The sequence below is a fragment of the Trachypithecus francoisi genome, unplaced genomic scaffold (genome assembly GCF_009764315.1).
Source record: "Trachypithecus francoisi isolate TF-2019V2 unplaced genomic scaffold, Tfra_2.0 Lachesis_group21, whole genome shotgun sequence".
Taxonomy (NCBI): domain Eukaryota; kingdom Metazoa; phylum Chordata; class Mammalia; order Primates; family Cercopithecidae; genus Trachypithecus; species Trachypithecus francoisi.
Genome location: NW_022681467.1, coordinates 34,159,281 through 34,176,959, shown reverse-complemented (window position 1 = coordinate 34,176,959; position 17,679 = coordinate 34,159,281). Strand labels below are relative to the sequence as shown.

At 37.0% G+C, this 17,679-nt stretch overlaps 1 protein-coding gene across 4 annotated transcripts in view; it reads right to left on the bottom strand.

The window, feature by feature from the left end:
• Window positions 1–17,679, bottom strand: part of RALGAPB (Ral GTPase activating protein non-catalytic subunit beta) — a 110,959-nt gene that overhangs the window by 56,015 nt on the left and 37,265 nt on the right. For all 4 annotated transcript variants that reach the window (XM_033186400.1, XM_033186402.1, XM_033186401.1 and 1 more), the window contains 5 exons: window positions 11,553–11,684; window positions 5,367–5,545; window positions 4,086–4,234; window positions 3,740–3,956; window positions 46–247 (listed from right to left, as the gene is read on the bottom strand). In XM_033186400.1, coding sequence (XP_033042291.1) covers window positions 46–247; window positions 3,740–3,956; window positions 4,086–4,234; window positions 5,367–5,545; window positions 11,553–11,684 — 879 coding nt within the window. The remainder of the gene's footprint in view (window positions 1–45; window positions 248–3,739; window positions 3,957–4,085; window positions 4,235–5,366; window positions 5,546–11,552; window positions 11,685–17,679) is intronic.

Here is a 17,679-nt window from a genome sequence, read left to right as displayed (position 1 = left end):
CTATCAAAACTATATAAATGAAAAAACAAACAAAAATTCCAAGACCTGGATAAATAAGCTGGCAGAATCTCTTCTCCAGTCTTCTTGCTACAAAAAATCCTACACAGTGTCCCACAAGCCTCAGCTCTTCCTGCTTCATAGTTATCAGGAAATTCACTTGCATCAAACATAGGATTGGAAACCATGGTGTCTGTGGACATTTGTGACCCTTTCCGTCGAAACTCCATGCTAGCTTGTGTTGTAATGGCTGGGGAGAGAAAAGGAGGGTTTTATTATATTTGCAATATGCCAAGTAGGCTCATGGGACCCTGGACACAAAGATCAAATGTTGGTGTCATTAAATAGCTACTTGAATCCAATAAGTGCTTTTGTTTAGCAACTATGTCTTAATGGTTTTAAAAAGGGCTCTCTGAAATCTTCTTTGAAAATAGGTTACAATTAATTTACAGTGGCATTGTCAGTTTAACAGATTGTACAAGAAGCATTTTTCAACTGAATTTTTGATCAGCAGAGTACATTTGTATATATCTGTATCCACATACAGATATATAATACAGAATTTGGCTTTTCTATTATTTCTTTTCTGTTTTTTCTTCCCCCTACAGAATGATGCTTAAATGTTAAGAAAAATAGCTACTGCAATTTACACATTACCCTAGATGGACATCCTAATTAAATGGGCAACCCTATACCAGTCTGTATACTTTAGGGAGAGGGCAAAGTAAGGATGAGAAGTGGGCAGGGAGAAAAAGAGACCATTCCCACAACCCACCCAACTCCAAAACACACACCAAAGAATCGCTCAACCAAGCAAAATGAGAATGAATTTTAACAACCACAGACAGCAGCTAACTTGAGGCTGATAAATCAGAAAATTGGATTGATAAAAAAGATTATCATGGTCATTCGTTATCACTGAAACAGAAGCCCTTTGAAAGTTGCTTTTATTTTTAACAAAAGATTTCACAGTGTATTGAAAATCACTCTGAAATCTTTTATTACTCTACATGAAATGCTTAAATTATTTTATAATAGATTTAATAGAATGCAGAGTCAAGCATAAATCTTTATGCAACTTCCCATGAGCCATTTTTAGTCCTGAATAAGCTATCCAGCAATAATACATTTGAAAAACACTACATGCAGAATGCATACAAATCAAACACTAAATCTGTATAAAAATAAGCTTAAAGCTTTAAAAAAAAAAAAAAAAAAAAAAGCCAAAACACAGTTAGTGCAAAGTCCTGGAATTCATGACATGACCAGACTAGTATACAGAAATAATGGGACTGATTCAGGCAGATTAATTTGCTTTTGCCAACAATCTTCCCCATTCAAAACACAGAAAAGTATTTTTCTTCCCAAGTGCAAGAACTACAAGAGACAATGACAATCAAATTTTTAATGGAATTATGAAAAAAATAAAAACATGACTGCAATTAAGGAGAAGCTTCTGGTTCCTACTTACAAGATTTATAAGAAAGAAGAATTTGGATAAAAGATGCTGCAAGATAATAGAAATAAATGGAAACAAATCAAAGGACAGTAGTAATTATAAAATACTTTAAAGATGGTGAAATTTTACAACAAATTAAGAAGCTTTTTAGCTTTTTAAAAGTTAAATTAAAAGCTTTACGATACCACAAGCTAGTTCAAAAACATAGGAAATTGTGCATTCAGGTCCAAAATTATGATTTTTGTATCATGCAAAACAATGAACGAAGAAAATTACACAACTACAAAGAATTGAGGTTTTGAAGTGCCCATAACGTGCATTAAAATTTTAGTTCATTAACCCTTCCCAGCTCAATGTTACTTTTACAAAGCACAGTGTACTGTCATGTAAATCTAAAGCTAACCAGTTCAAAGAAGCACACACTTTAAGTTAGAGGTGAACTGCATGGCAGAATTCCTTGATGGCAGCCAGTACTTAAAAACAGTTAATATACCCAAGCCTCCCACCAGACTTGAGACCTCAAGATTGGCACCTAGCATTCTAACCCCTTTAACTATTTGGATATCTCATATCTCCTGGGTAATGTAACAGCCTTTATCATCTCTGAACACAAAGAGGAGAAAAGGAGCTTCTATCCTCTCCCCAGCAAGGAAAAATTTTAAAGTAAGATGTTGTTCATATACGATTTGAAGTCTGGTTTTTATCTTCGGGTGCAAGAGGGTGAGCAAAGCTGTTACAAACTCCCTGGAGAGCAAAAAGATCTGTAAGTTCCCTTTAAGCAAGCCCACCAACCAAGTAGCACGTTGAGCCATTCTAGATTCACGGATTTCAGTGTCAACAGCTCTATAGCCAAAAGTTACATTGTAAGAATTACATCTTAACAAAAAGAAAAAAGAAAAACAGGACTGATTCATTCGAGAGAATGCAAATTAATAAATATAAACATGGTACAGAAAACTCAAAATATAAGGTACACGAACATAAAGACAAGCATAACCCAAAAGTCGTCTTTTAAAAGTTTTCACTTATTGTAAGTAAGCACATTTACCTATCCCAGAAGCACTACTTTCAATCTGTGAATAAAATTATAATATGAAAATGGCAGAATATAAAGTGTCTGAATTTGAACAAAATAAAGCAAGCAAAGATATCCCTAAACTCAAACATGGCATTCTCAAATTATATTCCTAGAAATCTTTATATTCACAATTTTTCTAAATTAAAGATTTGTAAGAACATTCGAAATAATTACATGTGTATAATGTTCACAGACATAGACCCTGGTTCTGAGATGATAATAATAGCTAAGAATTATAATAACAGCTAAGAAATCATTTCTAAGAGAAAGCAGAGACCCTTCTGGCCATTGTATTAGTTTTATCCTTGGAATTAACAGTCTCCCTAGAGATACATCAACTAATGTAAGTAGACATCTTTTTGTCTTATTTCCAACCCCAACAGAAGAGTGCTTTCTTACCAAACAACCAATACACTCATTAATGCATATATCACAGTACCTTGCCCATGATAATAGCAGCTCAATAAATGTCAGCCATTGTCATTTTTCAGCTAAGACATATTATAAACATTCAAAACACTGCACTACCCCACCCATCCATCCTGCACCCTATGCCAAATATAATGATTAAGATGACAAAAAAAACCACCAGCTCTTATTTAGACAGTTTCCTTTTTATAATAAAATCTAAATGAAGATATCAGGATTGAGTTATTAATTCTCCACCAATCAATCTTATTAAGTTAAAGAGCAAGTAGTATTTCTGAAAGTGTGCCCTTGAAATAAAGTTCTCTAGACTAAAAATCTGAGAGGTTATAGTACAGTGTGAAGCAAAAATTTTCTGATGCTTACATGTACTAATGAGTGAATGGCTGTCAAAATTGAAGAAAACACTTCTTGTAATGTAAATTTCCAGTTCGAATTTTTAATTCTTTATATAAATTGTATTATCCTGGCTGACATGAAGGGAACTTCCAGGTCACCTACTGAAAGAAATCTGATTCAACAAAATGTAGCTAACCTTAAGTATGTCTAATAAAACCAGACAAAAGGCCAAACCTCATAGAACATACATAAAAAGAACAGGGAGGAAAACTTCTAAAGTTCTGTTACTTCAGCTGGAAGGGGTTAAGCACAAGACATTGCTTGATCAGAAACAGAGAGCTTTTTAAGATACATATTAATCTTGCAGGTAGGAAAGACTAAAAAGAAAAAGAAAAAGGAAAAGGAAAAAAGTGATAACATATTTCTTGAGTAATATTTACCAGTCATGCTGCTGTCTCTGTTTATCCCATTATGAAGTTTACAGTGAACAAATGCTGCATCAAATAACCATGATCCAAAGAGATTCAAGATGCTGTTAACCTTTGGTCTCCGAGGGGCAGGCAGTGGCCGGGGTTCTGAACTAGTCTGATTTGGACTTGACAGAGGAGAGGTGGAAGACGTCTGGTGCTGAACTTTAGAGGCATGAGCAGTACTAACCTATTAGACGAACACAGGAACACACCCATACCAATGAAAAGTTTGAGAAAACAGTAAGACTTTATAAAAAGAATGGCAGATTAAAAAGCCAACCTTATATAGCTTAACAATGGTGAGATAAACTCTTACTGTGCTTGTCTTCATGGTGGTCTTATTCACAGTAACAGCCCGGTGCCTCCGGTTATGTGGTGGGGTGGTATTGACAGCAGCACTTTGAGGCATACTTAATCTATTCACGGGTGTTGGGGGAGCACTGTCTGATCGGGGTCTAGAAATACCTTTAAAAAAAAAAAAAGGCAAATGAAATTATTCTTCATAGGTCAAAATATGTGATCAGAAAATTTTTCCCAGCAACCTAGTGAAGGCTTGGGACACATAGACTATAGCCGAGATTGCTAGCTGCCTCTCAGTATCTATTCACTGTTTCTTCCTGAGTAACAGAACACAAACTTTAGCTGGACATGGCTACCCAGAAAAAAAATGACTCAATTTTCAAGCTCCCTTTGCAGCTAGATGTGGCCACATTTTGACCATAAAGAAGTTGGTGACTGTTGGGTAGGTTTTCTAAGAGATCTTCTTAAAGGACCAATTATATGCAGACTCTCCTTCCTAATTCCTGGACAGGATGTTTGGAACTCACTCAACCATCACGGCCCATGAGGCACTGTGCAAAGAATGGAGAGCCACCAGATGGAAGGGCCTTGGATCCCTGCTGGTGATGGAACATTATACTGGCCCTGTACAGCCTAGCCCTAGATTTAACATATGTGAAAATAAGCTATCTTGTTTGTATTAGGATTTTTGGTTAAGTGGCAGCCAAACTTAATCAGAGCTAACATATTAACTGTACGTTAATAAGCATTTTAGAAAATGACATATTATAAATCACTGCCTTTCAACAGGTTAAAAATTTGACTTTTCATATATCTAAAATAAATGTGAAAAACAGCTTAAAAGAATATCTCACTAAAGGTATAATTTTGCTTTTTAAAGATATACACGAGAATGGTCCCAAATGCATTTTCATCTGTATTTTCTTGGATAGCTAGTATGCACGAACACTCTTTTCTTTTGCAATCATTTACTCTTATCCTTTGTCCACTGATCTACTAGCTTAATTCTTGTTCTTAGCACCTTGTTTGATGTATCAGGTGGGTGCAAAAGGAATTGCAGTTTTGGCCACATTAAATGGCAAAAACTGCAATTACTTTTGCACCAACCTAAATATTTACATAAAAACGATAACCCTCTGGCTATTTTATTTGTTGCAAATAATTTTTCTTCACTTGTTATTTGTCATCAAATCTGTTCATCTTTTCCTTTGGATGTTTTCTAATAACTCGTAGGGTTAGCCTCTAGAGTTATGTAAATGAAGCTCTTCATACATCTAGCAACATACGCAAAATTCACCTAAGAATGCATCCACCAGACAGCTGATTCCACGCATGGCACGAAAAAATATTTGAGGCAGATGTTTAAGGCAGGGATATTGATTCAATTCTTGTGGCATTCCGCTCACATTCAAGAACTGTTCCTGAAATTTGGGAGTAGAGCTTATAATAGCTGGGTTACTCAAATCCACAGGATTACTATTAAAAGAGAGAAAAGAATTAATCACAAATTTAGAAATTTCTATAGCAATAAAATACATGTAATCTAATTTAAGAACAGGACTGTTTGTGCCTATTTCTTTGATTCAGAGAAGAGACTGATTTGTATTTAATGGGTTAGTGATTCAAATATCAACACTTCTTTACAGAAGATCTGCAGTGTAGTTATATGAACATTGCCTATTCAGAGCATGAGAATCAAAGTAAGACTAGAAAAAGTTTTAATTTTTTAAGAGTATACATAGACACCTTTTCTAATATGTTTAGAATTAAGCAATAGAAGATGGACATGGTGGCACGTGCCTATGGTCCCAGCTACTCAGAAGGCTGAGGCAGATCACTTGAGCCCAGGATTTCAAGGCCGAGGCTGCAGTGAGCTATGATCATGCCAATGCACTCCAGCCTGAGCAACACAGCAACACGCCATCTCAGGGAAAAAAAAAAAAGAAAGAAAGAAAAAAAAAATTAAGCAATGGAATGGTAAAGCTATGTCAACAAGAACTCCAAGGAGAAAACTTTACTTTAGTATTAACATTTCCAATTAAAAAAAAAAAAAACTATATTTGAAAATCAGGATTAGTGTTATAGTTTTATGCTGTGTTCATGTGTATGTACTAAAGCCATACATTTCAAAACAATGTATTTGTGTTTAATTCCATTTTATGTACAGTTTGAAATATTTCCATTAAAAACAGATTACAATTTTTCACTCAAATGGTTTGCTTAGCATTCCATTAAGAAGCCTCTCCAATTCAAAGTAATACCGATAATCTAAAGCCGGTAAACAGAATTTCCACTACCTACAAGGCAAAAGAACTAGCTGAGAAATAGGAATCAGTGATCTATATATGCTCTGCCTCTGAAAACCTCTTTTTCCACCCACCAAAAGAATTTCAAGTAACTGTAATTGGGGAAAGGGGAATGTGTATGCATGTAAGAAAAATGGGCTTCCAAGCATACTGTTTCCACAGAACTGTACTAGTCCATCAATTAAGACAGAGGAGGGGAGATTCGTCGCTACCAGCAGTGACTGCTGGGGGCTGTAGTTCAACTCTTCAGAAATTAGAAGAACAAGGAGTAAAGCTGAAATGGAACTACACCTAAGTCCAGCAGAGTTTGGTTAAATTCATGTCTACGACATATCAAAAACTGGAGAGAGAAAGGTTCATACCAGTTTCTCCAAAGGTAAACCAGGAATGATTTATTGGCACCCAAATATTTAGAGAACAGATTCAAGAAAGTAAGTAAAACTTGAAATGAGAATGGGTAACAAAGGATACGAAAAACTAAAAGAAACTGCATTTCGGCAGTTTCAAATGCCCTGTGTACCTGATGCATTTGGGGAACCTGTTAAAAATCCAGATTTTACCTAAATTTACTGAAACAATCTCCAGATGGGGCCTAAAGGGCAGGTGGGCATACACAAGTCCAAAGACAAGTATTTGAGAACAGTATGGGAAACAAAAATGAAAAATTTTTTTTGTTTTCCTGGAAAAAGATGAATCACTAACATACAACACAAAATATTGATGCCTATCTCCCCATCATATACAACCTTCATCCTAGGAAATTTGCCAACAATCACAAATAATCACAATCATAAATAATCCTCATGACCTGCCACTCGCAGCTTATTTAAGAAAGGAGGTAAAATTGTCCTAAAGGAGGTATCCAGATGTCTGCCATAGACCTAATTAATGAAGATAATTTGATCCAATTTTCCCTTTGGAGAAACTAAGCAAACGGAAAGCCCCCATGAACTGAAAGGACAAGCACTGAAGTCAAGCAGTATCACAGCTATTTACACCACTGGGCAGTTATCAAGAGACTGCATGTCCCCCTCTCAAAGGCACGAGGGAAGAGGGACTCAGGAGGAAGCCTGCTGGAGAAAGAGAACAATGCGCATGCACAAGAGAATCAAAAAAGCAAAGAGAAACAAATGACAGTGATTTGTCCCGAGGCTGCCTTGATTCCTCCCCGACATGAGAAAGGATTGCTCACTGCTTCAGAGCCTGGTAAGACTGCTCTGTCTTCACATAATCTCTTTTTCTCACCTGCATTTGCTTAAGTAGGCTCCTATTTTTGCCATCGAAAATAACTCTAACTAAAGTACCACAGTCAGCTCAAGAAGAATATCTAAGAACTACCTCTAAAAAAGACTCTAGAACTAGAGTTTTGCTGTTCATTTATTTCAAACTTTTAAGGAACATAAAACTTTGAAACAACAGACCATAAAAAAGGTTTTCCTATCCAATTCATCAAAAGATAGAACTACAGACAATTCAGAAAAACATTAAAAGAAAAGCATTCCATAACCAAGCGAAACTTTTCTTTCAGGAATGATAGATGGTTCAACATTGGGAAATTAATTAATATTTCACATCAACAGATGAGAGAAGAAAAACCACTTAATTGCTTAAATTGATCCAAAAATATTATTTGAAACAATTCAGTACCACTCCTGACTTTATTTATATTTTAATTTTATTTATTTTTTGAGACAGTCTTGCTCTGTTGCCCAGGCTACAGTGCAGTGGTATGATCTTGGCTCACTGCAAATCTGCCTCCCAGGTTCAAGCAATTCTTGTTCCTCAGCCTCCTGAGTAGCTAGGATTACAGGTGCACCACTATACTTGACTAATTTGTTTTTTGTTTTTTTTTTTTGAGATGGAGTCTCGCTCTGTCGCCCGGGCTGGAGTGCAACCTCTGCTTCCCGGTTCAAGTGATTCTCCTGCCTCAGCCTCCCAAGTAGCGGGGATTACAGGCATGCGCCACCACACCCAGCTAATTTTTGTATTTTTAGTAGAGACAGGGTTTCATCATGTTGGCCAGGCTGGTCTCCAACTCCTGACCTCAAGGGATCCACCCACCTCGGCCTCCCAAAGTGCTGGGATTACAGGCGTGAGCAACCACGCCCAGCCCGTTTTTTGTATTTTTAGTAGAGATGGGTTTCACCATGTTGCCCAGGCTGGTCTCGAACTCCTAAGCTTGCCACCTGCATTGGCCTCCCAAAGTGCTATTATTACAGGCGTGAGTCACTGTGCCCAGCCTTTATTTTCAAAAATTTTTAATTGCTGGCCAGATGTGGTGGCTCAAGCCTATAATCCCAGCACTCTAGGAGGCTGAGGCAGGTGGATCATGAGGTCAGGAGATTGAGACCATCCTGGCTAACACAGTGAAACCCCGTCTCTACTAAAAAATACAAAAAATTAGCTGAGCATGGTGGCGGGCGCCTGTAGTCCCAGCTACTCAGGAGGCTGAGGCAGGAGAATGGCGTGTATCCAGGAGGCGCAGCTTGCAGTGAGCAGAGATCGCACCACTGCACTCCAGCCTGGGCAACAAAGTGAGACTCTATCTCAAAAAAAAAATTAAAAAATAAATAAATAAAATTTTTGATTGTTTAGGAAAGCAGGAGCATAAAAAAGAACATGTAGTATCGACAACCAACATCCTACTCAAAATTCCATATATTAGAGGCATTCTGAAGAAAAACAGAACCAAAAAAGGTGCCAAAACAGTATCACTTTAATTCAACAGTGTTCTAGAAGTTCTGAACGATGCCATAAAATAATATACAGAAATAACTATAATAATAGCAACTTTTAAAGACCTACCATGCACTAGGCATCATACCGTTTTACATGCTTTTTCTTCTTCAATTCTTATAACGAGATGGTACAATCATTATTCCCATTATGTAGATTAAAAAGAAACTGAGGCACAGGGAGAATAAACTGTTCAAGTTCACAAAGAAAAAACTAGCAGAATTTGAACTCAAGTCCAAGTCTTACTGCATCCAAAGTATTTTAATTAGTCACCAAAACAAGTATGAATTATTAGAAAAGAGACACTTCTTATTTGCAGGTACGTGTCCGTATCTCAGAAGAATCAGTGAAATACTCAGAGATCTTTTAAATGCCATATATAATATACAAAATAACATGAAGTAAAAAATGTTCTTTACAGCAGTAATAACCATCTAGAAGACAGAATAGCAGAAAAGAGTTAGCTTTTCACAACATCAGCAACAAATACCTAGAAATAATGGTAAAGAAAATATTAAAAATATTTGTGAAGAAAGCTGTAAAACATTTCAATAAGATACGCAAAATTCTGAAAAAAGAAAAAGACATGCTTTTAGAAAGGCGGACTCAATATCAGATATCAGCGTTTCCTAAATATAAATACAGGCTTAATACCAGTCTCATCTTTGGCAGAGTCTGGCTAGCTGTTCACAACTTTCTCTTTTCTTCTCTGTTCTCTTGCAATTAAGTGTGATGTGTGTCTGAGTTCTGGCTAATGGAATATGAGTAACAGTGATTTATATTACTTCAAGGCCTGACACATAAAACCCTCCCACAAAATTTTCCTTGTTCTCTGTTCCCCATCTGCTAGTCAGATACGAAACTCCTGCTTACAACACTGAGGTCCTAATGGAGTCATCTGTTGAAGATGAAAGAGCCTCTGCCAGCTGGGTCCCTGAACGACTATGTGAACAGAGCCAGTCCTGATTCTAGACTTTATAAAAGATTTTCAGGTTCATTTGCTAAAGCAGAACATATTCCTTACCCTAATTAATACACAATCCAAACCCCAGAAGATTTCGTTGAGGTTTTTCCTTCTGTTTGCTTATGTTTTGTAACTTGAAAAATTGGTTCTAAAAGTGATCTGAAATGTTAAACAGGCAAGAAGAGATAAATACTCTAAGAGAAGGAAAAAGAGAAAAAGACATTAGGCCTACTAAATATCAATAATATTATAAAGTTAAAATAATTAAGAGTGTGACTCTGACATAAAAATAAATGAAGAAATTAATGAAGTAATATGTGAACTAAAGATGAATTCCAGGCCAGGCACGGTGGCTCGATGCCTGCAATCCTAGCAATTTGGGAGGCTGAAGTGGGTGGACTGCTTAAGTCTAGGAGTTTGAGACCAGCCTGGGCAATGTAGGAAGACCCTATCTCTGCAAATTACGTGCGTGCGTGTGTGTGGTGTGTGTGTGTGTGTGTGTGTATAAAGACAGATCCTGAGGTATATAAAAGAACTTACTATTACAAAGGAAACAACATTGGAAGAAATCATAGGTGACTATCCGATCAAAGAACACAAAAGAAATAGAAAATGATCACAGAAAGACATTTAAAAACTAAGATCAGTGACAGCTGAAAAACAGAAACTAGAACTACAAAATGTGAAGAAATGATACAAAATGATTAACATACCTAACTTATAAAAAGGTCATAAAGAGTAATTCAGGATCACTGAAACACAAATAGAAAAATTAGGCTAGTCAAATCAGAAAGAGAAGAGATGCAAGGAAAAACTTTAAGAATCAGTTTACAACGAAAATAAATGTCCCACAGAGCACACAGATGCGGCTGGAAGAGGGATAAGTAAAAAGTGATGAAACTGAACTGAAAAGAATTACTATATAAAAGACAGGGACAGCAGGATGTAGCAGTATACCCCTCTGCAAAATTTTAGGGTGTTTCTCCCACTGAAACTTTAAACAGGCACTTGGAGGAGGGCTCTGAGAGGCAGACTGACCAGTCAGTGCTGGACACAGAGAGGAGCAAAGCAACCTCCAGTCCCCAAAGAATGTGACAAAATCCCAAGAGAAAGATCATCAGCCAGGCTGCAGCAACAGGCAAGAGAACAAGTGTGGCATCTACCACAGGGAACACGTTCCTAGAGAGTGTAAACCAAGAGCAGCTGAGGACAGCCTAACCCTGCTGGGACAGGGAGAGCAGGAGGCACAGGATAGAAACGTGCTTGTTGTCCAACAGGGTTCCATTTGATGAATGGAGCTTAGCGTCCACATTCTGAATTCAAACAAGAGACTTACAGCATGGTTCCTGCCCTAAGACACTTTGATGAATGGTGCTTAGCGTCCACATTCTGAATTCAAACAAGAGACTTATAGCATGGTTACTGCCCTAAGACACTTACTGGGTAAATAGCACATGAAATAATAAAATAACAATACCTTAGCATGTGTAAAAAGCGAAACCATGTCTGTGCAACACACTCATTATCCATTTCTGGAGGGATCAGACTGGCATCTTCATCGGGAACTTTAAATGGAGGAAATGAAGGCCCATATGTAAAGCGTAGCAATCTAGAAAATAAACGCACACCACTGAGTCCATTTCTTAACAGATTGAAAAATACACTCAAGCACAGAAACATGAAAATAGATGAAACGTGTGTACCTCACATAAGTGAACAAGACATATGGAAACTCATTCATAAAACAGACAAACTGAAAGAGGATTTCTAGTTTTTTATGTTTGGGACGATGAATATGCTAATTACTCTGATCAATCACTATACATTTTTAATACATACATCAAAACATCACTACGTAATCCAAAAATATGTACAACTATTATGTGTTCATTTAAAAAAAAAATTTCACATTGAAAACAAACTGGAGACCTCCAAGATGATTTCTAATGGAAAGAAGCTGGGAAGAAGAGAGTATATGCTGGTGTATATATTTTATATGTAATACACATGTGTTATTATTAGCATCTTCTTTACAAGATACACGAGTTTTTGGGTAAAATAAACAAGTATACCAAAAAAAGAATGTTTTAAATTATTTAAGATACTTAAATTATTTATAGATAATAAATTTAATAATTTGATACTTACATTATTTATAGAAAATTATGTGATACTTAAATTAATTATAAAATAATTATTATTAAAATACTGCTACTTCCTGCTGTCCTTGTCTTTTATATAGTAATTCTTTTCAGTTCAGTTTCATCACTTTTTACTTATCCCTCTTCCAACCCCATTCGTGTGTTCTGTGGGACATTTATTCTGTTGTAAACTGATTCTTAAAAGTTTTTCCTTGCATCTCTTCTCTTTCTGGTTTGACTAGCCTAATTTTTCTATTTGTGTTTCAGTGATTCTGAATTACTCTTTATGACCTTTTTATAAGTTAGGTATGTTAATCATTTTGTATCATTTCTTCACATTTTGTAGTTCTAGTTTGTTTTTCAGCTGTCAGTGATCTTAGTTTTTAACTGTCTTTCTGTGACATATGTTTATATGTAATATATGTTTCACATGTATACATTACATATTACTTATAAATTATAGCTATTTATATACAATTATACTTATATAATTATATAATCAAACAATATTTAAATTTTTTAAAAGATTCATCTCACTGCAAATTTCTGCAATATAACTAAGTTATAATAGTTTTAGATGAAGTTCAGAATTTCTGACATACCATAAAAATAACTCAACCACTCAATTACTTAATAGTAATATTCTAAATGTATTACAACTATTCAAAGCCCTTTAACTCAATTATTCTCTATCTAGAGATAATATAATCAGAATACATATAAAGACTATGTATAAAGCATTCATATCACCAATATTTTTTAAATAAAACAATGGGAACAACATAAATATCAAAACAGCAGGGGAAGATGGGAGGATTGCTTGAGGTCAGGAGTTTGAGTCTGCAAAGAGCCATGACTGCACCACTGCACTCCACCCTGGGCAACAGTGCAAGACCATATCTCAAAAGAAAGAAAAAACAACAACGCTGGCACAGTGGCTCACGCCTGCAATCCCAGCACTATGGGAGGCCAAGTCTAGTGGATCACTTGAGTCCAGGGGCTTGAGGCCTGCTTGACCAATATGCAAAACCTCATCTTTACAAAAAATACAAAAATTATCTGGGCATGGTGGCATGCACCTGTAGCTCCCAGCTGCCCCGGGAGGCTGAGGTGAGAGGATCGCTTGAGCCTGGGGAGGTTGAGGCTGCTATGAGTCCTGATCACACCACCGTACTCCAGCCTAGACAACAGAGCAAGACCTTGCCTCAAAAAAACAAAAATAACAACAACAATAACAAGGCAATTTTTTTTTTTTTTTTTTGAGATGGAGTCTCGCTCTGCCACCCAGACTGGAGTGCAGTGGCCGGATCTCAGCTCACTGCAAGCTCCGCCTCCCGGGTTCACGCCATTCTCCTGCCTCAGCCTCCCGAGTAGCTGGGACTACAGGCGCCCGCCACCTCACCCGGCTAGTTTTTTGTAGTTTTTTTTTTTTAGTATAGACGGGGTTTCACCGTGTTAGCCAGGATGGTCTCGATCTCCTGACCTCGTGATCCGCCCATCTTGGCCTCCCAAAGTGCTGGGATTACAGGCTTGAGCCACCGCACCCGGCTGGCAATTATTAAATGAATTATATTCCAATTATATAATGGAAAACTGCAAAACCATTAAAAATATGATCTCAACAGCTATTTTATGAGAAAAAGTATGTGTAACTAAAGTGACAAGAATCAGACATCAAATGAAAAAAGCAGACATTATAATATAGAATAATTTCAAACTGGTATTTTTAAAAAGGGAACTAAATGGAAAAAATACATTAAAATGTTAACATGGGTTGGCTCTAAATGATAGGTATTTGTCCCTACATTTTCCAAATTTTCTATTATAAGCATGTACTGTTATTACAATCAAGATAAAAGCATTACTTAAAAACAGATTCATAATTTTTTTAAAGCAATTGTCCTGCCTCAGCCTCCCAAAGTGCTGGGATTACAGGTATGAGCCATCACTCATGGCTAGATTCATAATATTGATGTTGTCTGTGATATACGAGAATCAACAAAATATTCCAAAGCTTCGTTTTTTAGTTTAAATAATAATAAAGATCTAAACATTTTATTAACTCAGAAAAAGAGAAGTCTACCTTCTGATACATAATACTACCTACAAAGTTTTTGTTCCTGTCACCCCCTCTTTTTGCCCCCCGTCAAACTTGAATGAGATCAAGACTCTAGATCTAACTACCAGTTTACAGGAAATACAGCGGGGCTGAGGAATATGTTAAATTAACAGTGTGGACGTAATTGGAAAAATCCAGAATGTGAAACACTCTGTAAGACAACCCAGTTTCTTCAACAAAAAAATTGCAAAGAAAAATAAAGTAGAAACCTAGGCCTGTTGTGGTGGCTCAGGCCTGTAATTCCAGCACTTTGGGAGGCCAAGGCAAGAGGACTGCTTGAGCCCAGGTGTTCAAGGCCAGACTGGACAACATGGAGGAACCCCATCTTGACCAGAAATATAAAAATTAGCCAAGCATGGTGGTGCACGCCTGCAGTCCCAGCTACTCAGGTGGCTGAAGCAGGAGGATCACTTGAGCCTAGGAGATTAAGACTGCAGTAAGCTGTGATTGCACCATTGCATTCCAGCCTGGGTGACCGAGTAAGAAACTCTGTCAAAAAAAGAAAGACAGCAGAAACCTATACAGTTGTCCTTCAGTATTATGGGGGATTGATGCAGGACACCCCTCAGATGCCAAAATCCATGGATGCTCAAGTCCCCTTACATAAAATAATTTAGTATTTGCATATAACCTACACACATCTTCCGATATACTTTAAATCATCTCAAGATTACTTATAATACCTAATACAATGCATACACATCCCTTCATTCGCACAGATTCAGTGCAGTACTCAGTAGAAGGCAAATTCAATTTTTACTCTTTGGAATTTTGTGAAATTTTTTGCCAAATATTTTTGATTTCTGATTGGCTGTGTCCATGGATACAGAACCCACAGAGGACCAACTGTACCTGAAAATTTGAACACCGATTGGCTAACTGATATTAAAGCACTGTCAACTTTTTTAGGTGTGATAAGGGTATTATATTTTTTAAAGAACCCTTATCTATATCTAGAGTTACACAGGTATACCTTGGAGATCTTGCAGGTTGTTTCACACTACCCTAATAAAACAAATATTGCAAAAAGCAAGTCATGCACGTTTTTTTGGTTTCTCAATGCATATAAAAGCTATGTTTGGACTATACTATAGTCGATTAAGTATGCAATAGGATTATATCTTTAAAAATCAATGTATATCCTTAATTTAAAAATATTAATATTTGGCCGGGCGCGGTGGCTCAAGCCTGTAATCCCAGCACTTTGGGAGGCCGAGACGGGCGGATCATGAGGTCAAGAGATCGAGACCATCCTGGCTAACACGGTGAAACCCCGTCTCTACTAAAAAATACAAAAAACTAGCCGGGCGAGGTGGCGGGCGCCTGTAGTCCCAGCTACTCGGGAGACTGAGGCAGGAGAATGGCGTGAACCCGGGAGGCGGAGCTTGCAGTGAGCTGAGATCCGGCCACTGCACTCCAGCCCCGGCGACAGAGCAAGACTCCGTCTCAAAAAAAAAAAAAAAAAATTAATATTTTACTGCTGAAAGATGCTAATAATCATCTGTGCTTTCAGCAAGTCATAATCTTTTCCCTTTTTAAAACTTTCCAACTTTTATTTTAGATTCAGGAGGTACATGTGCAGACTATCTGGGTATACTGCATGACACTGAGGTTTGGGGTACAAATAATCCCATCATCTGGGCTTTTCAACGCTGCTTCTCTTCCCCTACCAGTAGTCCTCAGTTTCTAATGTTGTCATCTTTATGTCTATGAGTTTTACGTCCAGTGTTTAGCTCTCACTTATAAGTGAGAACATGTGATACTTGGTTTTCTGTTCCTGTGTTAATTCACTTAGGATAATGGCTTCAAGCTGCATCCATGTTGCTGCAAAGGACATAATTAATTCTTTTTCATGGCTGCATAGTATGCCATGGTGCATATGTGCCACATTTTCTTTACCCAGTCTACCACCGACGGGCATCTACGTTGATTCCATGTCCTTGCTATTGTGAATCGTGCTGCAATATATAAGAGTGCATGTGTCTTTTTGGTAGCATCATTTGTTTTCTTTTGGATATATACCCAGCAACGGGATGGCTGGGCTGAGTGGTAGTCGTATTTTAAGTTCTTTGAGAAATCTCCCAATTGCTTTCCACAGTAGCTGGAACTAATTTACATTCCCACCAGCAGAGTTTATAAGCATTCCCTTTTCTCTGCAGTCTTGCCAGCATCTACTGTGTTTTTGACATTTTAGTAATACCCATTCTGCCTAGTGTGAGGTGGTATCTCACTGTGATTTTGATTTGCATTTGTTTGATGATTAGTAATATGGAGCATTTTTTCATAATGTTTGTTGGCCACTTGTATGTCTTCTTTTGATAAGTGTCTGTTCATGTCTGCTGCCTGTTTTTTAATGGGGTTGTTTTTTGCTTGTTCAATTGTTTTAAGTTCCTTATAGATTCTGGATATCGGATCTCTGTCAGATGCATAATTTGTGAATATTTTCTCCTATTCTGTAGGTTTTCCGTTTACTCTGCTGATAGTTTCTTTTATGTGCAGAAACTCTTTTGTTTAATTAGGTACCACTTGTCAACTGTTTTTGTTGCAATTACTTTTGAGGACTGAGTCATAAATTCCTTCCCAAGGCAAATGTCCAGAATAGTGTTTCCTAGGTTTTCTTCTAGTATTCTTATAGTTTGAGGCATTACATTTAAATCTTTAATCCATCGTGAGTTAATTTTTGTATATGGTGAAAGGTAGGAGTCCAGTTTCATTCTTCTGCATATGGTTAGCCAGCTAACCCTGCACTATTTATTGAATAGAGAGTCCTTTCCCCATTGCTTGTTTTTACTGACTCTGTCAAAGATCAGATGGCTGTAGTTATGAAGCTTTACTTCTGGGTTCTCTATTCTGTTCCATTAGTTTATGTATCTATTTTTGTACTAGTACCATGCTGTTTTGGGGATTGTAGCCCTGTAGTATAGTTTGAAGTTGGGTAATGTGATGCCTCCAGCTTTGTTCTTTTTGCTTTAGGATTGCTTTGGCTATTAGAGCTCTTTTTTGGTTCCAATATGAATTTTAGAATAGGTTTTTTCCTAGTTACGTGAAAAAATGGCACTGGTAGTTTGATAGGAACAGTGTTGAATCTGTAGATTGCTATGGGCAGTATGGTCATTTTAATGATATTGATTCTTCTAAACCATGAACATGGAATGTTTTTCCATTTGTTTGTGTCATCTAGAGTCATCTTTTCACTGGTAGAGGGTATTGCCTCATTGATGGCTGCAGACTGATCAGGATGGTGATTGTTGACAGCCGGGGTGGCTGTGGCAGTTTTAAAAACTAAAACAATAAAGTGTGCCACATGGACTGACTCTTATTTTCACAAAAAAATTTATCTGTGG